Source organism: Rhipicephalus sanguineus, chromosome 1, assembly GCF_013339695.2.
Source record: "Rhipicephalus sanguineus isolate Rsan-2018 chromosome 1, BIME_Rsan_1.4, whole genome shotgun sequence".
In the NCBI taxonomy this organism is placed as follows: Eukaryota; Metazoa; Arthropoda; class Arachnida; order Ixodida; family Ixodidae; genus Rhipicephalus; species Rhipicephalus sanguineus.
In genome coordinates, this window is record NC_051176.1 from 271,670,683 (window position 1) to 271,687,490 (window position 16,808).

General features: G+C 48.1%; 2 protein-coding genes across 2 annotated transcripts in view; one reads left to right on the top strand and one right to left on the bottom strand.

Moving 5' to 3' along the window:
• The window catches only part of LOC119378973 (uncharacterized), a 77,576-nt gene extending 69,194 nt beyond the window's left edge, over positions 1-8,382 (top strand). The window contains exon 3 of the mRNA XM_037648089.1: positions 8,044-8,382. Coding sequence (XP_037504017.1) covers positions 8,044-8,172 — 129 coding nt within the window. The 3' untranslated portion in view covers positions 8,173-8,382. The remainder of the gene's footprint in view (positions 1-8,043) is intronic.
• Positions 1-16,808, bottom strand: part of LOC119378971 (BMP-binding endothelial regulator protein) — a 230,375-nt gene that overhangs the window by 142,689 nt on the left and 70,878 nt on the right. Inside the window, exon 2 of the mRNA XM_037648088.2 lies at positions 15,185-15,256. Coding sequence (XP_037504016.1) covers positions 15,185-15,256 — 72 coding nt within the window. The remainder of the gene's footprint in view (positions 1-15,184; positions 15,257-16,808) is intronic.

Sequence of the window (16,808 nt, forward strand, 5' to 3'; positions counted from 1 at the left end):
TATTCCATCGTCGCGCTCCGCAAAAGGTCGACCCTGAAGGCAGAACAGGAGCAATCAAGTACGCACTCTGACGTCGATCTGACACTGAGAAAGGCAAGCGAGGCCACTGAAGAGGAAAAAAAAATATGAAAGGGAGGAGAGGCGAAGAAATGCCCGCTGCTGCTGTATGCGCCAGGCACACATGGCGATATATATATATATATATATATATATATATATATATATATATATATATATATATATATATATATATATATATACACAGAAAGCGTGATTCCCTTCGGCTGTTTGGAAACACGAGCGAGCCAAGTGCCCGCGCTGCTTCCGGCTCAGCGAATGCAAACTTTTGACTCGGCCGAAGGGCCTAGGGCATGCCGAACACAACGGGCAGTGAAAAACAGCCCGCCGCAGCCACCGGAAGGGCAGTGAGGTTTGAACCACTCGGTCGGCGAGCGCGCGAGACGCCGAAGGAAGCCGCGGAAACAAACCGCACTGCGGACCGCATGCACCGGACGTCGCCGAGCGCCGTGCCGTCACCCGCGGCAGCTCATTCATTCATCCGCACGACCGCATTGCCCTACTATCGCGTAATATACTACGGGACACGTATAGACGGCCGCTGAAACGCCCGGTCTTGTTTCTTCCTGCGCGGGAGCCCCCACGTGCCGTGCGCGCGCCGCTATCGTATACGCCCGAATAGTTGCCCTATGTCGAGCGAAACCGCAGCGGGCTTCCATGGTTCCGCTTGCGGCTGAAATTGCGAACCGCTCGCGGAAGTCGCCTCTTCGGCGGTCCACAGTGCATCTATCTATACCATTGTAACAACAAAGCGGGGACATCTTGACCTATAGGTTCTTACGAGATTTCAACGTTATTTATTTTATGACGCACTGTTAAAAGCTCTGTGACACGCCGGGTATTGCAAGTAATGGATATCTCGAGCTAGACCACTTCGCAGGCGACCGCAGTGCCACATTTATTAGAAAAGTGTAGGAGCGCAGCCCGGCGTACCATTTGTGTACTGGCCGAGAACTACGCCTATTATTATTATTATTATTATTATTATTATTATATTATTATTATTATTATTATTATTATTATTATCATCATGACCGAAGTGTGTAACGTGCAGACTTCGGTGTTGGCAGGATAATAATAATCATAATTGTTGGGGTTTAACGCCCCAAAACCACCATATATGATTATGAGAGACGCCGTAGTGGAGGGCTCTGGAAATTTCGACCACGTGGAGTTCTTTAACGTGCTCATCTGAGTACACGAGCCTCAAGCGTTTTCGCCTCCATCGGAAATGCGGCCGCCGAGGCCGGGATTTGATCCCGCGACCTGGCGCTGGCAGGAACCGAGCATTATAGAAAATATAGTATAAGAGCAACATATAGAAAAAGAAAACTAAAATAACGTTCCGAACAGCAAGAATGACGCGTAACTAAGAAAAACTCTCCGCTTGGTGACGTTGCCTGCCAAGGGGGAAGAATGAAAGGTAGAGAGATCAACAAGACGCGCGTCCGGCTCGCTACCCTACACTGGGGGGAGGGGATTAAAAGAAAGAAAGAAAGAAGAGGGAAGAAGGTAATGTCAGGGTATACATATGCGCCTGTCCATTGCACGCCTATACAAGCGGTCGCTTAAACCGGTCGATTTTAAAAACAGTAGCAATGCTCGCGTCGCTTTGCTGGCCTGCGACGCCTACGGCCACGATCCGAGGATCTTCTCTTCGGAAAACGGTCGGTCGTCTAGCTTGTTGATATATTCACTATTAGACAGGGGGTCAGCATAAATATATGAAATATGTAGTTTTCACGTTATAAACATATCAGGTCAGTTTTATGGTGACTGTTCCAAAACAGCAGTTTATATAAAGGATTCGAATTTTGACACTATGACCAAGACATTCAATAGCGCCGTGACGCCCTTTCCTGACCCCGCAGGCGTATAGATGAACGTGAAAGTGTTGAAATGACTCGATATTATATGACCAAAAGCTACACGACCACCTCCGTCCCACCTTGGAGAACGGCATGCATGAATTGCATCTGGTGGTTGAAATAGTGTTACGATCCTAAATTACAATGTTATCCCCGTTGAGCCAGTGCCACGAGCGGCTCTTTCATCACTCTTGCTGAATGGTGGTCGATAAGAAAAAAAAAAGCGATCAAACAGAGCTAAAGGAAGCCCCGCGCATGCATTTTCTATCGAGTTTCTGGGAGGTGACAGGGCGCACTAGACAGAGGTGTCAAGAGGAGCTGGAAAAAGGAAACGACACAAAACAGAAGCCACTCTAAGTGCCAGAGCAGCTCTATTGCTAAATCCAAATGGCCGGGAAGAAAGGGGGGGGGGGGAGGGTTTCGCCAAGTTGTCGCGGCGACGCGCGCAACGCGGTGACACGCAGGATGCAGCGGAAGCGCTTTCGACTCGTGCACCGCCTGACGACGCGAGACGAGTAGCACCATGACCGATGCTCCTTCAGCAGAAATCGTCACAAGCGTGTGTCGCCCGCGAGTAACGACAAAGATGTGGCACTTTTTTGATGACTCCCATTTACGGAGCCGCGCCTCTCGTAGGCTGCGCCAACTGCGTCCTCCTCGCCTCTTAGATGTGGCGCGGAAGCGCATCAAAATTTATTGCCAATTAAGCGCATAATGTTCCCGGAGATGCGCGACAGAAGGAGACGCATGCCGGCGAAGCAGCCGTGACTATACATATAAGCGCGGCGACCCAAATAATCAGGCGCTGCCGCGAGGGAATTCAGTGCTCGGTTCATAATGGAGCCTCCGCGGAGTGCGGCCGCAGCGCGTCTGCGCTAACCATTTTGCTCTGCCATTCTCTGCTACGGAGAAGAAGGCGAAAAATAGTGTGTGTGTTGGTGGGAAGGAGGTCGATATGACAAACGCCCAGCGCGCCTTACTGCGGCGTTATCAAAGGCCATGCACCGCATCTGTAAAAGAAAAAAAGAGAATAACACTGGCCGCCACGTTATCTTGCTGCCAGTGTAGTTTAGGTCAAAGACAAACCAAGGGGCGGGTTAGCGTCCACGTCGATCGGCATACTCCCGGAGAACACCATTAAGGTTATTACCGTCTCTGCAAACATCTCGCCGGCGTAAAAAAGACAGGGCAGGCGCCCCTCGCCTCGCTTTGTCAGCGGCTTCGCGCCATCCGTGAATTGGACAGAGCGCGGCCAGAGTTCGCGTTGGACGTTGTCCACGGCCTGACCAGTGCGAAGTGGAACAACGTTTGCGGAGATACCAAAAGTTTGCTTAGCAGGATTCATTTTAGTCGCGGTTCTTTTCGAGATTGGCTCTCTTCTTCTTCTTCGCTCCCTGCATAGCGGTTCGGTGACTTTACGCACATTGGCGAAATCACTGCATGCACATGGGCGAGAGTACTCTGAGAGCCGTTGAAGTCTTCCTGCGAATAGTTTGCGCACGATTTCTCACGTTAGCTTCATACTGGCGTAGATTTAAGTGCTATCGGTGGAAAGTGAAGGCCAAGTAAAACGAGAAAAAAAAAAAAGAGAACGCGGCATTTCTAGTGATCACTTGAAAACACGGTGTGCCATCGCAGTTTATTCCATCATTGAGAAAAAACAGTACTTGAATGATGCGGAAAAACTACGTGAACAAGCACGACAACACATGTCTGCATTCTTGAACGCACGCAGCCTATTTGAACGTGTATTAACTATTTGCTGCCAGCCAATCGATTTCAGCAAGTTATAATGGTGGAAATATGATTAGTGAAGACGAGTAGCTACATGACTAAATGGGATGTACCTGAACAGGTTAGGAGCTTAACACTTTTAGACGCTATGTACATAATTGTGTGCACCGCTTGTTTTTGATAGTTGCGTCGACTATAGGGGCTACGAAAGAGCAAGATACATTGAGCTTTTGAAGAATTGAACGTCTTGCATAATAAATTTGTCTTCATTTAACTTCATTTTGCAGTGCACTGTTGCATATGGTCATTTTGCTGAAGGCACTACCATGTTAGACGAGTCGTTCGACGTTTGCTTCCCGCAAGCCACGTCAGAAGTATAATTTTTCTTTGCTCAAAATGGGCATAACCGAAAACGAATTTGCACTATATTGCCAGCCTTAGATTTGATTCTATTTATGCAAAAAGAGAGCATGAATGGTTTCAGAATAAATAGATATTTAATTGCACTTTGATTAGAATTAATTACTATAACAGGCATAAATCAGCATACTATGACATTATTTTTGTTGCAATAAAATATCGAGTGCATTGAAATAACGTTTTACCGATTTGATGTATTTACGGATAGTTCTTCATAGGTGGCGTTTGAAAGGGTTAAGCCTCCGGCTACTTGATTTCGTTGCTGTAGAAAAATAATCAATTCTGATTGGAAACGCCAGAACAGACACGTTTCTTTCCGAGAACAATCCGTCACGGTGTTGTAGTGGTTATGTTGCTCGACTGCTGAACCGAAGGTCGCGCCATGGTCCCTCAAAGTATTGAGGGACCATGGTCGCGCGATTGAATCCCGGCCGCGGCGGCCGCATTTTCGGTGGAGGCGAAAATGCTTGAGGCCCGTGTACTTGGATTTAGGTGCACGTAAAAGAACCCCAGGTGGTCGAAATTTTCGGAGCCCTCCACTACGGCTTCTCTGATAATCATATCGTGGTTTTGGGACGTTAAAATCCAATGATTATTATTAGTTCCGATGACAGTAATAGAAATGAACAGACTAAAACATGCAGCGAACACCAACACTGAGTGATCTGGCTAAGATATGTGTGTACCTCGTTTTGCCTACCCTGCGTGGGCACGCAGGAATAAATAAATAAATAAATAAATAAATAAATAAATAAATAAATAAATAAATAAATAAACGTAAAGAAATAAAAGAACAGACTAAATATCAGCAACGAAAGTGACTCACGGCACAAAGTCGTATTACAAGCTGGTCATAACCATTGTATTCAGTCACGGGACGACGGATGACAGCCCAGCGCCCCAAGTTTGAAGCACATCTAATCCACGTCATGTATGGTCTATGTTATCGTCCGTCACTCCGCACCAACACAAGCTTGCACGGTGAACACTATTAAGAAGCTAGTGCAGACGGCGCAGACCGCACGAAGGCGCAAGCAACGAAGCCATGTTTCCACGTTTCCCGGTATCTTCACATATACACCAAATTTCAACTCGGGGTTTATGGCAAAAGACAATAAATACTGAATCTATCTGTAGGGTAACAACGAGTCACCTTTCAATTCCTCTAAGAACTTGTATCTAACGACTGGCGGTATGTGTGCATTCACGCGAGTAGATGACGATATTGTGCGTTAAGAGTTTAAATTTCTTTAGCATTTGCGTATGTTGGCAGCGTTAATAAACATCAAGTCTTAATTTATATTTTCTTCAACTTAAGGCTTTCACTGGCTCGCAATCAACCCCAAGTCCTCCGCCAAGAAACCGTTCTGGAAACTTCATCAAACTAAACAATAAACGAACACCCATTTCCTAGCCGCATAATCGTCAATATTTCTTTATTTGTTTTTATACACTTGTTTTTATCACGTTTATCTCGGTCATCTGTAGAGAAGGAGTGACACGCTGCGGCTCTCTTATCGATCATAATCCCCGGCGGCGACGGTTTTCTCGCTTTAAAACAGCCAATAAACCTGATTGCATCTGGCACAATATAATTTGGTCATCGCTGGCTGTCTCAAGGTCCCCCGCGGCACGTCTTCCCAAGAAGACCGGCGCGTGGTCATGGCGGGCGGGAGGCCAGCGACGGCCGCGTGCTTTTAAAAAAAGAAACGATAATGAAGAAAAAGAAAACCAAAGGCGCGAAACAAAACGCGAAGAATGAAGAACCTGTGGCCCGAGGCGACGCGGGGCAAACAAAGCGAACAGGAAGCTCGTTCAGAAATGGCCCGAGGCACAGCAGCTCTCGGACGGAGTCACGTGTTTGTTGTGCGAGAGAGAGTGCGTGTAACGCTGTAACGCGAAGGCATTAAAGGAAATAAGTCACGAGCCACAAGATGCTGGTAGAGGGGAGTCAGAATGACCGAGTGGGAAGGAGAGGGCGAAGCAGTTAGACCCTCGACCCTAACCAGACGCGCAGACACTGACAGCCAAGAAGCAGCGCGCCTGAAAAGACGCTGACCGCGGCCACGTGAGCTCTCTCTCTCTCGTGGAGACCTTCGGAGGCAACAAATAAACGGCGAACCCTTTCTTTTGCAAACAGGTGCGTTCGGCAGAGTGTCGAGGCGAAGTGTCCTGCCCTTGAGGCTCATCGCCACCACTCCTCCTTCTCCGGTTGCCATGTTTTTTCCTCGGCGGCTGGCAGTGCAGAGCCGTTTGCTTAACCCCCCGGACCCATTATGTTTTGCTGCCGTCCTACTTGGCCGATTCCACTCGCGGTGCGCGTGCTTGAGACTCCCGGGGCGCCGAGCGCGCGCGAACCTCGGAGCACACCTGCCGACACCTACGCGTCTCAATGTGAGCGTCGTGACGCGGCTCTGTTGCTGAAATGGGCTATCGCGGTGATTACAGAGTTTGTTACGTAGTGCGGCTGGTTACAGGCTACAGCTGGGTGACACCAGCCGTGTGAACATATTGCAATTTCGTGTTCCGTGCCGACATCAAACACACGTTGCTTTGCTACTCAACTAGAGCTCGAAGTTGGACGTTCGCAGCTCCCCGCTCTTTTCCTCTTTTTTCTTTACTCGCATTGGCAACATTACAAGGATACGGCGTGTGCTACTTACACATTTTGCGCTATACCATTCATATATCGGTTGTTTTTCTGCATGCAACTGCAATTCAAAACACGTTGGGAACGACTTCAGCCGAAGATCTCGCGTTTCATTCTGTTCTGGCCGGTTAAAAAGCATGATCCGTTATTCTTGTAAGAATAACGTTTGCCTGGAGCAGAAATGAATAATAACGCGCAACTCTGTCCTACCATTCCCCACCAACTTCCCGCCCACCTCTCTATTCCTCAAAGCCTGAACGTGGTACAGCTCCTACCACGAATCTATGATGCGTTCGCTATGTTCCGCGCGAAGGGATTTCGAGCATTACCCTTTTTTGCACCCCTTACTTCGTCAGGGAGTGTAACTTATGGGTTGCGAAGTTTAAATAATGCAACAATAGTAGCGTTCGAGCATGAATGGGTAAACTACTTGTTCTCATTGGTGATTGCTTCGGCCGGCTAACACGAATTCGGAGCGGCTAATGAATGAGTTGGAACACCGTGTCGGGGCCAGCCCGTGAGAAACGCACGCGCATTCTCGTCTTGAGATTCGGAGTCGTAAGTATAGGCGAAACCCCAGAAAACACGCTCAGGGAGGACGACGAAAAAAAAAGAGAGAATCACACTGCATGTGCGACAGGCCCCTAAAGCGAAAAAAAAAAGTGCGCCATCAACAAGAAAGACGGTGAGTCGAATGTACGAAAGACGACGCATTTCGACGCGTTCGTCCAAGACGGCCGCCGGGAATGCTAAGGCGGTGGGAGTCGAAGGCCACATTCCAAACAACCCACCTGAGTTCTTTTGGCGGTGTGGAAAGTGGCGCGTCACTCGAAGCGGCTCAAGCAGCTGTCCGGTGTGCACCGCGTCATACGTGACACGCGTTAGGCACGTGACCGCCCTGATACTCCCCCATCCCCATTCCCGTCTCCCTCTGTACGGACTGGCATGGACGGCTGAAGCATGCAGAACGCTGGAAGCTTGATAAACGATACATGCCTTTTACAGCATAGTCATAAAACTGTCACCCCTGAACCGCCAACTGACCGGATACCGTTTTTCTTTATTTAAACAGCATCTAAATACGATGCTAATGATAAGAACGACACTGGCTACGCCTTAGATAAACATAAATTAGTACACGTATACGGTGTCGTTGGCTCTTGTCGCTGACATGGAAAGTCGTATTAAACTCATTTAGTGAGGTGTTCACGGTTGCGTATACTCACATCATCATCTATGCGTAAGGCGTAGAATTTCTTTTTTCCTTATTTACGATCTTTCTCCTGCTTCCAGGGTTCCTTTTCGCGGACTAGGTGGCTCTACAGGAACGCCACGCTCACCGGTGTATACGAGAAACAGTTCACGCGAAGGCACGTGCGTTGCGTGTACGAGTTTGCAACAGAAGATGGCGAGCTTCCGTAAGCACTCCGAAGATTTCAACGTGCAGCGCGAAAGCGCTCGGGCATTTCATATCTAAAGTCCGGACGGATCCCCGTCTGGTTGATCCAGTCTCGAGCGACCGTGCGTGCTCCGCCTCTGACACGATCACGCTGGCACTTCGAACGCAACAGGAGGTGATTCGCTGTGCCTCATAGAGTTGAGAAGAAATAAAGATGAATGCTCGAAATAAAATGAGACGAAAACGTAGTTCAAGTCTACGTACATTATTAGCCCTCGTTCTACAAAAAAAGAAAAGAAACGTACTTTTTTCTTTCTTCTTCTAGTGAGGTCACGACGATTGGTGACAATTGCTTTGTTCTTAGTTTAACGGATGCATCTATTTGACCTCCGTGCCTGCCTATGACAGCTATCTCCCATTTAATCTCTCCTGTGGTTGTATGATCACCCCAAGTTTTTCTTTTTCTATGGGGGAGAAATGCAAAAACTGGCGTAAACTCAGATTCAGGTCCTCGTTAAAGAATCTCATTGCAAGTAGTCAAATTTTATCCGGAGTTCCCCGCTACGGCATGCCTCACAATCAGATCACGGTTATGGCTCGTAAAACCCTGGTACTTGCTTAAAGCCCTCTATTTCACGACAACCATCGCTATGCAGCGGCACAAGACGTTGCATTAAGCGCTGCGTATGCGATGGTGCGACGACAGTGACTGCTTCTTACACTGCTAAGCGTCAAGCTGTGAGTTTTAATTATGCTCGCTCGCTTTGCGAGGAATAACACAGCACTATGCGGACGCCCCAAGTGAGCACCTTGAAAAGAATCGTTGAACTTGGCCTAGGCTGCGTTGGAATTAAATAACAATAAATTACGACGCGCAGGTGCGCTAGACGCGTTTGCGCAGGCGCTATTCTTATGAAATGTGGTAATGCAAACGCGCCCACCACGTACAGAAGGAGACAGGCGCCAGACGCACGCCCCACGGACGGTGTCGCACCGAATAAAGACTCTGCACGCGAACTAAGTCTGCCTCGCCGCGGGCCGCGCTAATATAGTTTCGCCTACCTAATTTATTCACGAATATCCCATTTTTCTGCGTGAGTAATGACGCAAGGAAGCGCGCGCGCTGTGGAAATTGAGCAACAAAAAACTCCTGCACGCAGGTCCCATTGTCGAAACTTTTATGCGTGAGGAGCCCATAGACCACGTCCAGGATGGCATATATACACTGTGACCACGCAGCACTTTATGCGGCCATTATTTCGAACGAGGAAAGAAAAACCATCGTACGCTGAGATTGACGACGGGTACATGTGCAGACTCAACAAAAGTGCAGTTATACCGCAGTGGCCGTGGAAAGTTTTAACGGGAGGCTTTGCCAAGAGTAGCTTCATCACAACAGCGCCAAACACTGGGTGACTCCATACTGTGGTACATCGAGGCAGCACGTCTTCCCTTGCACGACGATCCTATATAGTTGTGCAGTGTACGCCAATGTACTCTCGCCGTGACAGATGAAGTGGTTTACTAACGGGATGGTGTGTTGGCGAATGACCCGACATCAGGGAAAATGCAGGCACGAAAAGGCTGTGCTGCGAAATGCTCATTTCTTGTCCTCCCCTTTTCCCTCCGCTTTTTTTTTTCCTCACAAATAGGCATATCTGCAGTTGCAAACTACTGCAGTTTACGTAATGAAAAAGTAAAAAAGGAAGCCAATTGAAAGGCAAGAGGAAACGAAAATATAGAGAAACGCTGACTTCAAAGAGCTGTAGCTATTTGAAGTCGCAGCGTTCTCCACGTTTCTGTGGTTAAGTATAGCTCTTCATGTTTGTGCTGTTGCTCAGAAATCTTTGCTAGCGTCAGTGGAACCGGCTGTCATTTTTCATCGCCATCAATCCAGCTCGAAAGTCATGAGGTTAGAGTGTGCCATCGTGTTTAGGAGATCGTGGGCCTTGTTCCCGCGGAATCTACATCTCACGGCAGGTACTTTTCTCCAGAAATAATAAACCATATTCCCGTCACATGAATGATGATGATATATAGTTCTGAAAAAGGAGTGCACAGGTGATGATCTGTTTAGTGCACTTTCACAATGACGCTCGAACGGACCCTGTACCACACAGCGTCGCGTCCGTTTACATGTCTTTCTCGTGAAAAACAAACGGCAAAAAAAAAAAAAAAAACATCGACCTCATACGAAATGCACGATGCCGCCTACGCTGTGACTGCGAGCTACGAAAGTTCCCGCAAGCGTGCTTCTCCCGACTCAAACCCCATTCATTCGGAGTTTACTCTTGATTTCTTGCGCGGTGCCATGTAAGCCGCTCTCCGCAGCAAAACGGCGTTCGACTGGAGGGCGAGGAAAGCAAGGCGAAAGAAAGAAGGAAAAAGGGTAAGGAGAGTGGAGAGGAAGTCTCGGGTGCTGACAGCCACAAATCACGGCTCCCCAGGGACCTTTTCAAGTAGGTGTCCGCACACATACTGCGCGCTGAGCCGGCCCGTTCAAGGAGCCTGCCGCCTTTATACCTGCCCCAAAGCGTGAACCAAAACTCGTGCACCGATCCCATGGCTGGCTCAGCGGGCTCGAATGCCGCATTCCACGTGTCTCTGCAGCGCGAGCCAAAAGAGCGAGTCCTCCTGCGGAGCCGCGATAGTTCGCCGGGTTTTCATACCAACTCCCGCCTTTTCTAGTATACGTCGTATACATACTACAAGCCAGAATGGCCGCGGAAGGGAGGAACGGCTTATACCGCAGACGGGCGTGTACCGATCGACGAACCGACTATATAAACGAATCGCTGCGTCTATCGCTCGTTTTCTTCTTTCGTGTGAAGGCTGTAAAAGGGATCTTTTCGCATCCACTGTGTGACAGAGAATGCCAAGTCGGCGTAAAGTACATTTTTGTTCATTCCTCGGCCGTACGCGAATCGTTACGATTATGCGGTGACTGAATTTATTTGCTGAATTCACCTCAGACAGTGCACCTTGAGCTATGAAATTCCATTTGGCTGTGGACTAGCCCCTCTAGCGAGAATCGCACTAGGAAGGCGCCAGCAACTTTCATGCGAGACGCTGATCTCAACTAGGTACTTGAATTTCCTTGTATTGCATGTTTTGCGTTTGTTACGTGTACGTCGCTTGTATCGCTTCGATGCAACTTTACTGTGCCGCATGTGGTTGGGCGTGGCATTTACGAATGCGTATTTGAGTCTCATTGGAATGGCCAGCAGTGCGGCATGCAACATTTGCGCCTGCGAGGAGACGCTTGAACACATTCTATGCCACTGCCCATCATACCAAGCTCAACGACGTAGTATGAAAGTCAAGCTCCGTCATCTGGACTCAAGACCGCTGACAGAAAAGAAGATCTTGGGACCTTGGCCTACGGTCTCGCATATGCGCAAGGCCACGAAAGCCCTCTTGTGCTTCTTGAGGACCACAGGACTTCACGAGCGCCTGTGAACTAACAGCGCGAGTTCGTGTTGTGTAGTTTCAAACTGTTCATCCACCCCTTTCATACTCTTCTTCTTTCTTCTCTACCCTTTCCTTTCTATTATTCTCCCTTCCCCCACCCCAAGTGCAGGGTAGCCAACCGAGCCAAAGCTTGGTTAACCTCCCTGCCTTTCCTTTTCGTATCTCTCTCTCTCTCTCTCTCTCTCTCTCTCTCTCTCTCTCTCATTTATGACTACGTCGCATTTATCGGCATGCTGGGCGTGGCGCCGGGTAAACGTTTCCAGTTTTAATGAAAGTACCTCGCAGTCCTTGATTGGCGGCGTTGATTAGAGTGCCAAGTGACAATGTACAGAAGCTGCAGAAACTGAACCTGTTGTTACAAAGTGACAAAAAAAAAAACTTGACTACTACAGAAAATTACTCTCCGCGAGCATTACATCTCTTACTATTTCAAAGATAAACAGTTTTATTGTCAAACAGTTTTATTATAACGCTTAACGTATACGGTCATCCGTGCAGCGAAGGGGCGAGAAGGAGAAAAAAAAAAGCTTGACCGCGCCCGTGTCCTGCTTGTTGGAGCTATAAAACGTTGTTAACGGTGTCAAATATATAGCTAAAGATCTTTAGAGTCTCAACTACTTTCAAGATTAGTGCAGTTGAAAAGCAGCGATGTTATAAATTCACCCTGGCAGTCGCGCAGAGCGAAAATGTTCTTTTCTGTGAGGTTCCCAAAGCCAACATCAATACAGAAACATACTCGGCTTTTTACGCCGATGTCTCGGTTGGTCTCGCAGAGGTCAATGGCAAGTTCAACTAGAGGCAGCAACTACATATGGCTTCTTCCGATTTACGACACTTCGTCGGGAGGGAGGCGAAGAACGCTGGACAAATTCAATCCACTCGCAAAACGCTTCTTCCACGCTCGCTGTTATCGTTAAGAATGAGCAAGAAACTCATGTCATCGCAGGAGACTGTTGCCACCATTCGCTGCTCCCAGTACTGCGAATGTTTCGCTGGCCCAAAAAGGCCACTTTGCCTTAGAAAGTCACGGTATAAGAAACTGCGTTCCCGGAGCTTCGCTTTTGTGAATACTGGTGACCAAAACGAGAAACTTCCTTGCACGCTATTCTGGGCTTTGCGGGCAGAAACTCCCAGCATTATAAATGAGCGCTATAGTTAATAAAGACATAGTTAAGGACAAGAAAGGTTGATTGAAATGCGTCGATTAGTTGGCGGTGCGCCATTTTGCACATGCTGATGTCGTCCTTATCATTGCGAAGCTCGAGATGTCCCATAATTAAAAGACGGCGGCGACAGTGATACTCCCTTCTGCGATGGTGCAACATCATCCCCTCACGCGAACATGTACACCTAGAATCCTCGAAACCTTATCTGGTGTTTTCGTAGTTGTTGCTGATTTAATTGCTGCTCATCGGAAACAAGGACAAACTTACTGTCTCGCATTACTACTGCGCCGTTGAATAATGAGAAACAAAAATATTAATTTTCTAGCGCAGGATGGGCTCGCTGATCGCACGCAGCAGTATTCTCCGAACTCCCTCGTAATTAGCTTTCTTTACTCTTCCAGCAGTAAAGATTCGTGATAAGAAATATGGTGGCGAAGAAAGCACAGTCCTTTTCTTCGGTCTTTGTTACAGTAGAGCGAATGCCTGCTTGCTATGCGACTGCTTTCATTCGGCCGCCTGTAGCCAAGTCGTGTCGCCGAGTGTGTTTGCTTCTCCGCGTGCCTGCGCCCGCGCATAATAAAGTGCCAGAGACGCGTTTCATACATATTCACGAGGCGCCTTATGCAAGCCCATTATCTTACACCGCGTATTCATCGCCGCTTTTGCGCTGGACACCCGAACTATCAGCGGATAACGCTCCGAGGCATGTCGCCACGCTAAAGATGCGCCGCACAGTTCTGCGGCACCTAATTACAATGGAGAATCGCTGGCAACAGGCGACAAGGTAACGCCGCACAGCCTTTCCGCGGGACGACCCGCGACATAAATCTTTCGGCGGCTGTCGCGAAGCGAGGGGGAGTAAAAAGGACGTTCAACAGTCCGCCGAGTCGTTGCAGAAGCGCGTGCACGCGGGCCCGTTGACGTGAGAGATTTTTCTGGCTGCTTAACGCAGCGCTGCAGTTCCAAAAAACAGCTGTTGCACGCTGTCAGTTTATGGCTGCTCGCTTTGCTCCCAGTGTGCTACATCCAACTGTCCTCGCTTCTATAAAGACCTCATTAACTAGCCAACGTAAATTGCGATAGCTTTTCTTACATTCAGGATCCTCCGAGTCATGTGGCAAGCACTTTCCTTCGCTCCGTTCTTCCAGACCAAATGAAGAAGTGCGACTGAAGTGAAAACCGGCGGCAATTTTTTTCGTTTTGTTTTCCTGCTACACCCACTTCGACGGCGTTTTCAAAGCGGTCGTACAGTATTGCTTGCTATATAGGTTAAGCAAAACAGTGAGCTTTCAGCAGAACATACAAGCAACTGCGGAGCGACAGTTGCTTGCCCCACTCCAATTAAAGTAGGTTTCTTTTTTCAGAAGTGCTATTACAGCTATTTACATTAACATTGTTCTGCGACAACGAAAAAGAGAGATCGAGTAAACAAATCAAGCATGTTGCACGACATTCTGTCTCGATCGCGCGGAGAAATTGCAACGCGGTTTACCACGCTGACCTGCGGCGCTCTCCTCGTGTCTCGGCTCTGTAATGCATTCCGAAAGAGCGCACCGAGCTAACCCGCTCGTCTTTGTTAGCGGCCGCGATGCCGGTTTTCTAGCGCACCTCTACTCTGCGGCACGATTAGAGTCGCGAGACTCATCTGGCCGCCGCCGCCAGTGTAACAGACCGGCTCGCCTCCCACGCTGTCTGCGACGAGCACTGCATGCGCGCGACTCCACCCTTTTACAGCGCGGCATCCGGAAGCGGTCGACGGCGCTGGCTGCATCAGAATGGCTCGGCGACGCACGTGCGTCCAAGGCTCGCCCGAAAAACGAGGTGGTGGTGGGCTGCGCGCAACCGCCGCGCAACAAGAAGAAGAATAGGAGGAGCGCGAAAGAAGAAAAAAACAAAACAAAAAAGCCGGTCTCTCGGCGCGCGCGCGCCGACGTCGCTCTTGCGCAGTCTTATAGATAATGATGCGCCGGCTTTCCCGCCGAAACGACCGGCCGCGCGCATTTCTCGCGGCTCGCCCCGTTCCGCTCCCTTTCGCGTGCAGCCTTGTCATTCCGGGCACAAGCGCCCGATAAAGACGTTCAACAAATGTTTATTCCCCCGTACCACCCACTCTTTTCCCCTGGACACGGGTGCGTGCAGTCCACGCTGTCGCGGTCCGATAAGGTAACAAGCGTCGAACGAGCGCCGAGCAAGCTACAACCTTGTTTTCGCTGCAGCGCGACAACTTTACATAATGCAAGCTCCCCCTCGAATGTAGGAAGGCGACGGAATTAAAAATGCTCGTAGAACGCAACACCACGTGGAATGGTCAGAAGCCTTCGCGCTTTCGTAGGCCTTCTGGCAATACCGCAGCACGGTAAGTTAAACAGTTAAACAGTGTGAATAAAACTGCGCGTACCTGGCTTCAAGAGTGTGGAAACCGTGAGGGAGAGCCACGAAGCGAGGATCAGCGCACAGGAGTGGGAGTGTCCTGCGCCACATGGAATGATTGTTGGTCAGTAGAGGCACACTACACACAAACGCTGAGTGCAGGTGAAACACAGGCAAATAACCGCTGCTTTCAACGGATCCCCAATAACTTCACTCGAGTCTGGGATACACCGCATATAGTTTTCACTCCTCGAATTGTGATGAAAACAGCATAGCAAATAGTGCAATGAGATGAATGACACTGTGCAAGTACATTTGCGAACAGACTATACGAAAATGGCCAGCAACTGGCCCTGTGCAGATATCTCTAGTTCGGACACAAACTGTTCGAAAATGCCCTCAAAGGCTCACAAACTGTGCCACATTTGTCAATGAAATGCATTGGGGAGTGCCAGCAAGCTGTATGAATGCGGCCTGATAGTTGAGAAAGACGTATTTGTACATTCCAGTTAGCCGTATAGTATACGCATCTGTTTATGTATATCCTCATATTAACTTTTTCTCTTATCAGGCGAACAAGCACTTCGGTACGACTTATTCACCCATTTTTGTTCATCATCATCATCATCATCATCATCATCATTATTATTATTATTATTATTATTATTATTATTATTATTATTATTATTATTATTATTTAGCATTGTTTCCAGGATCACGTGCCTCAGTAGGGAACACGTTTTATACTTTATTTGCTATTAATCGTGCGAAGCGAATCAAATATTGAAATTGAAAAAAAGAAACAACATTCTCTGAAAACGACAGTCTCCATCTCACGCGCTTCACTCGTTTCGTAGTTCATGCAAGAACAGCTTGACATTGGCGAGTTGTTACATACCCGGACGAATGCAGCGCGACTCGGACGAAGACAGCAGACACAGAAAGACGCTCGTCTGTGTCTTTCTGTGTATCCTGTCTTCGCCTAAGTCGCGCTGCATTCGTCCGAGTCAGGCAAGAAATTCGCTTAATAGGTGAACCAATTGTCAACAGCATAAATCTCGCATTCTCTCCTCGATAGACGACATTAGCCACGGCATCATTGCCTGGCAGCAGTGGCTATAATGGACGTAATTTATGAGAAGTGTTCATACTGTTAAGGAAGAAGAAATAAATGAAGACGGGGATTCAAGTCTCCATCTTGGAATGGGGGCCGGTTGTGGAGAAGCAATGAATGGAAGAAATTAAATCAGCATTGCCGTAGCACAATGATGACATTGAATTCCGCACCGAAAAAGTTCTAGTTAAATAAATAAATAAATAAATAAATAAATAAATAAATAAATAAATAAATAAATAAATAAATAAATAAATAAATAAATAAATAAATAAAACTGGCCGTAATAAACCACATTCGTTTAGGTGAGTCAATATGCACTGATAGCACGGATCTCAAGTTTCAAGGGGAATGGTGCGCTTAAATGATGGCTCAACGCCGAGTTTAATAAAGCGCGCAAGGAGAGAAGTTAAACCGGACTAATCACATGGCTCTCTAGAAAAACTTCACACACGAAAGCCCGTAGTGCGTTGACTCACTTTCTACACTATAGCTCGTCGTCGGATTTTGTCCTCGGAGGATGTCATCACACACAGTC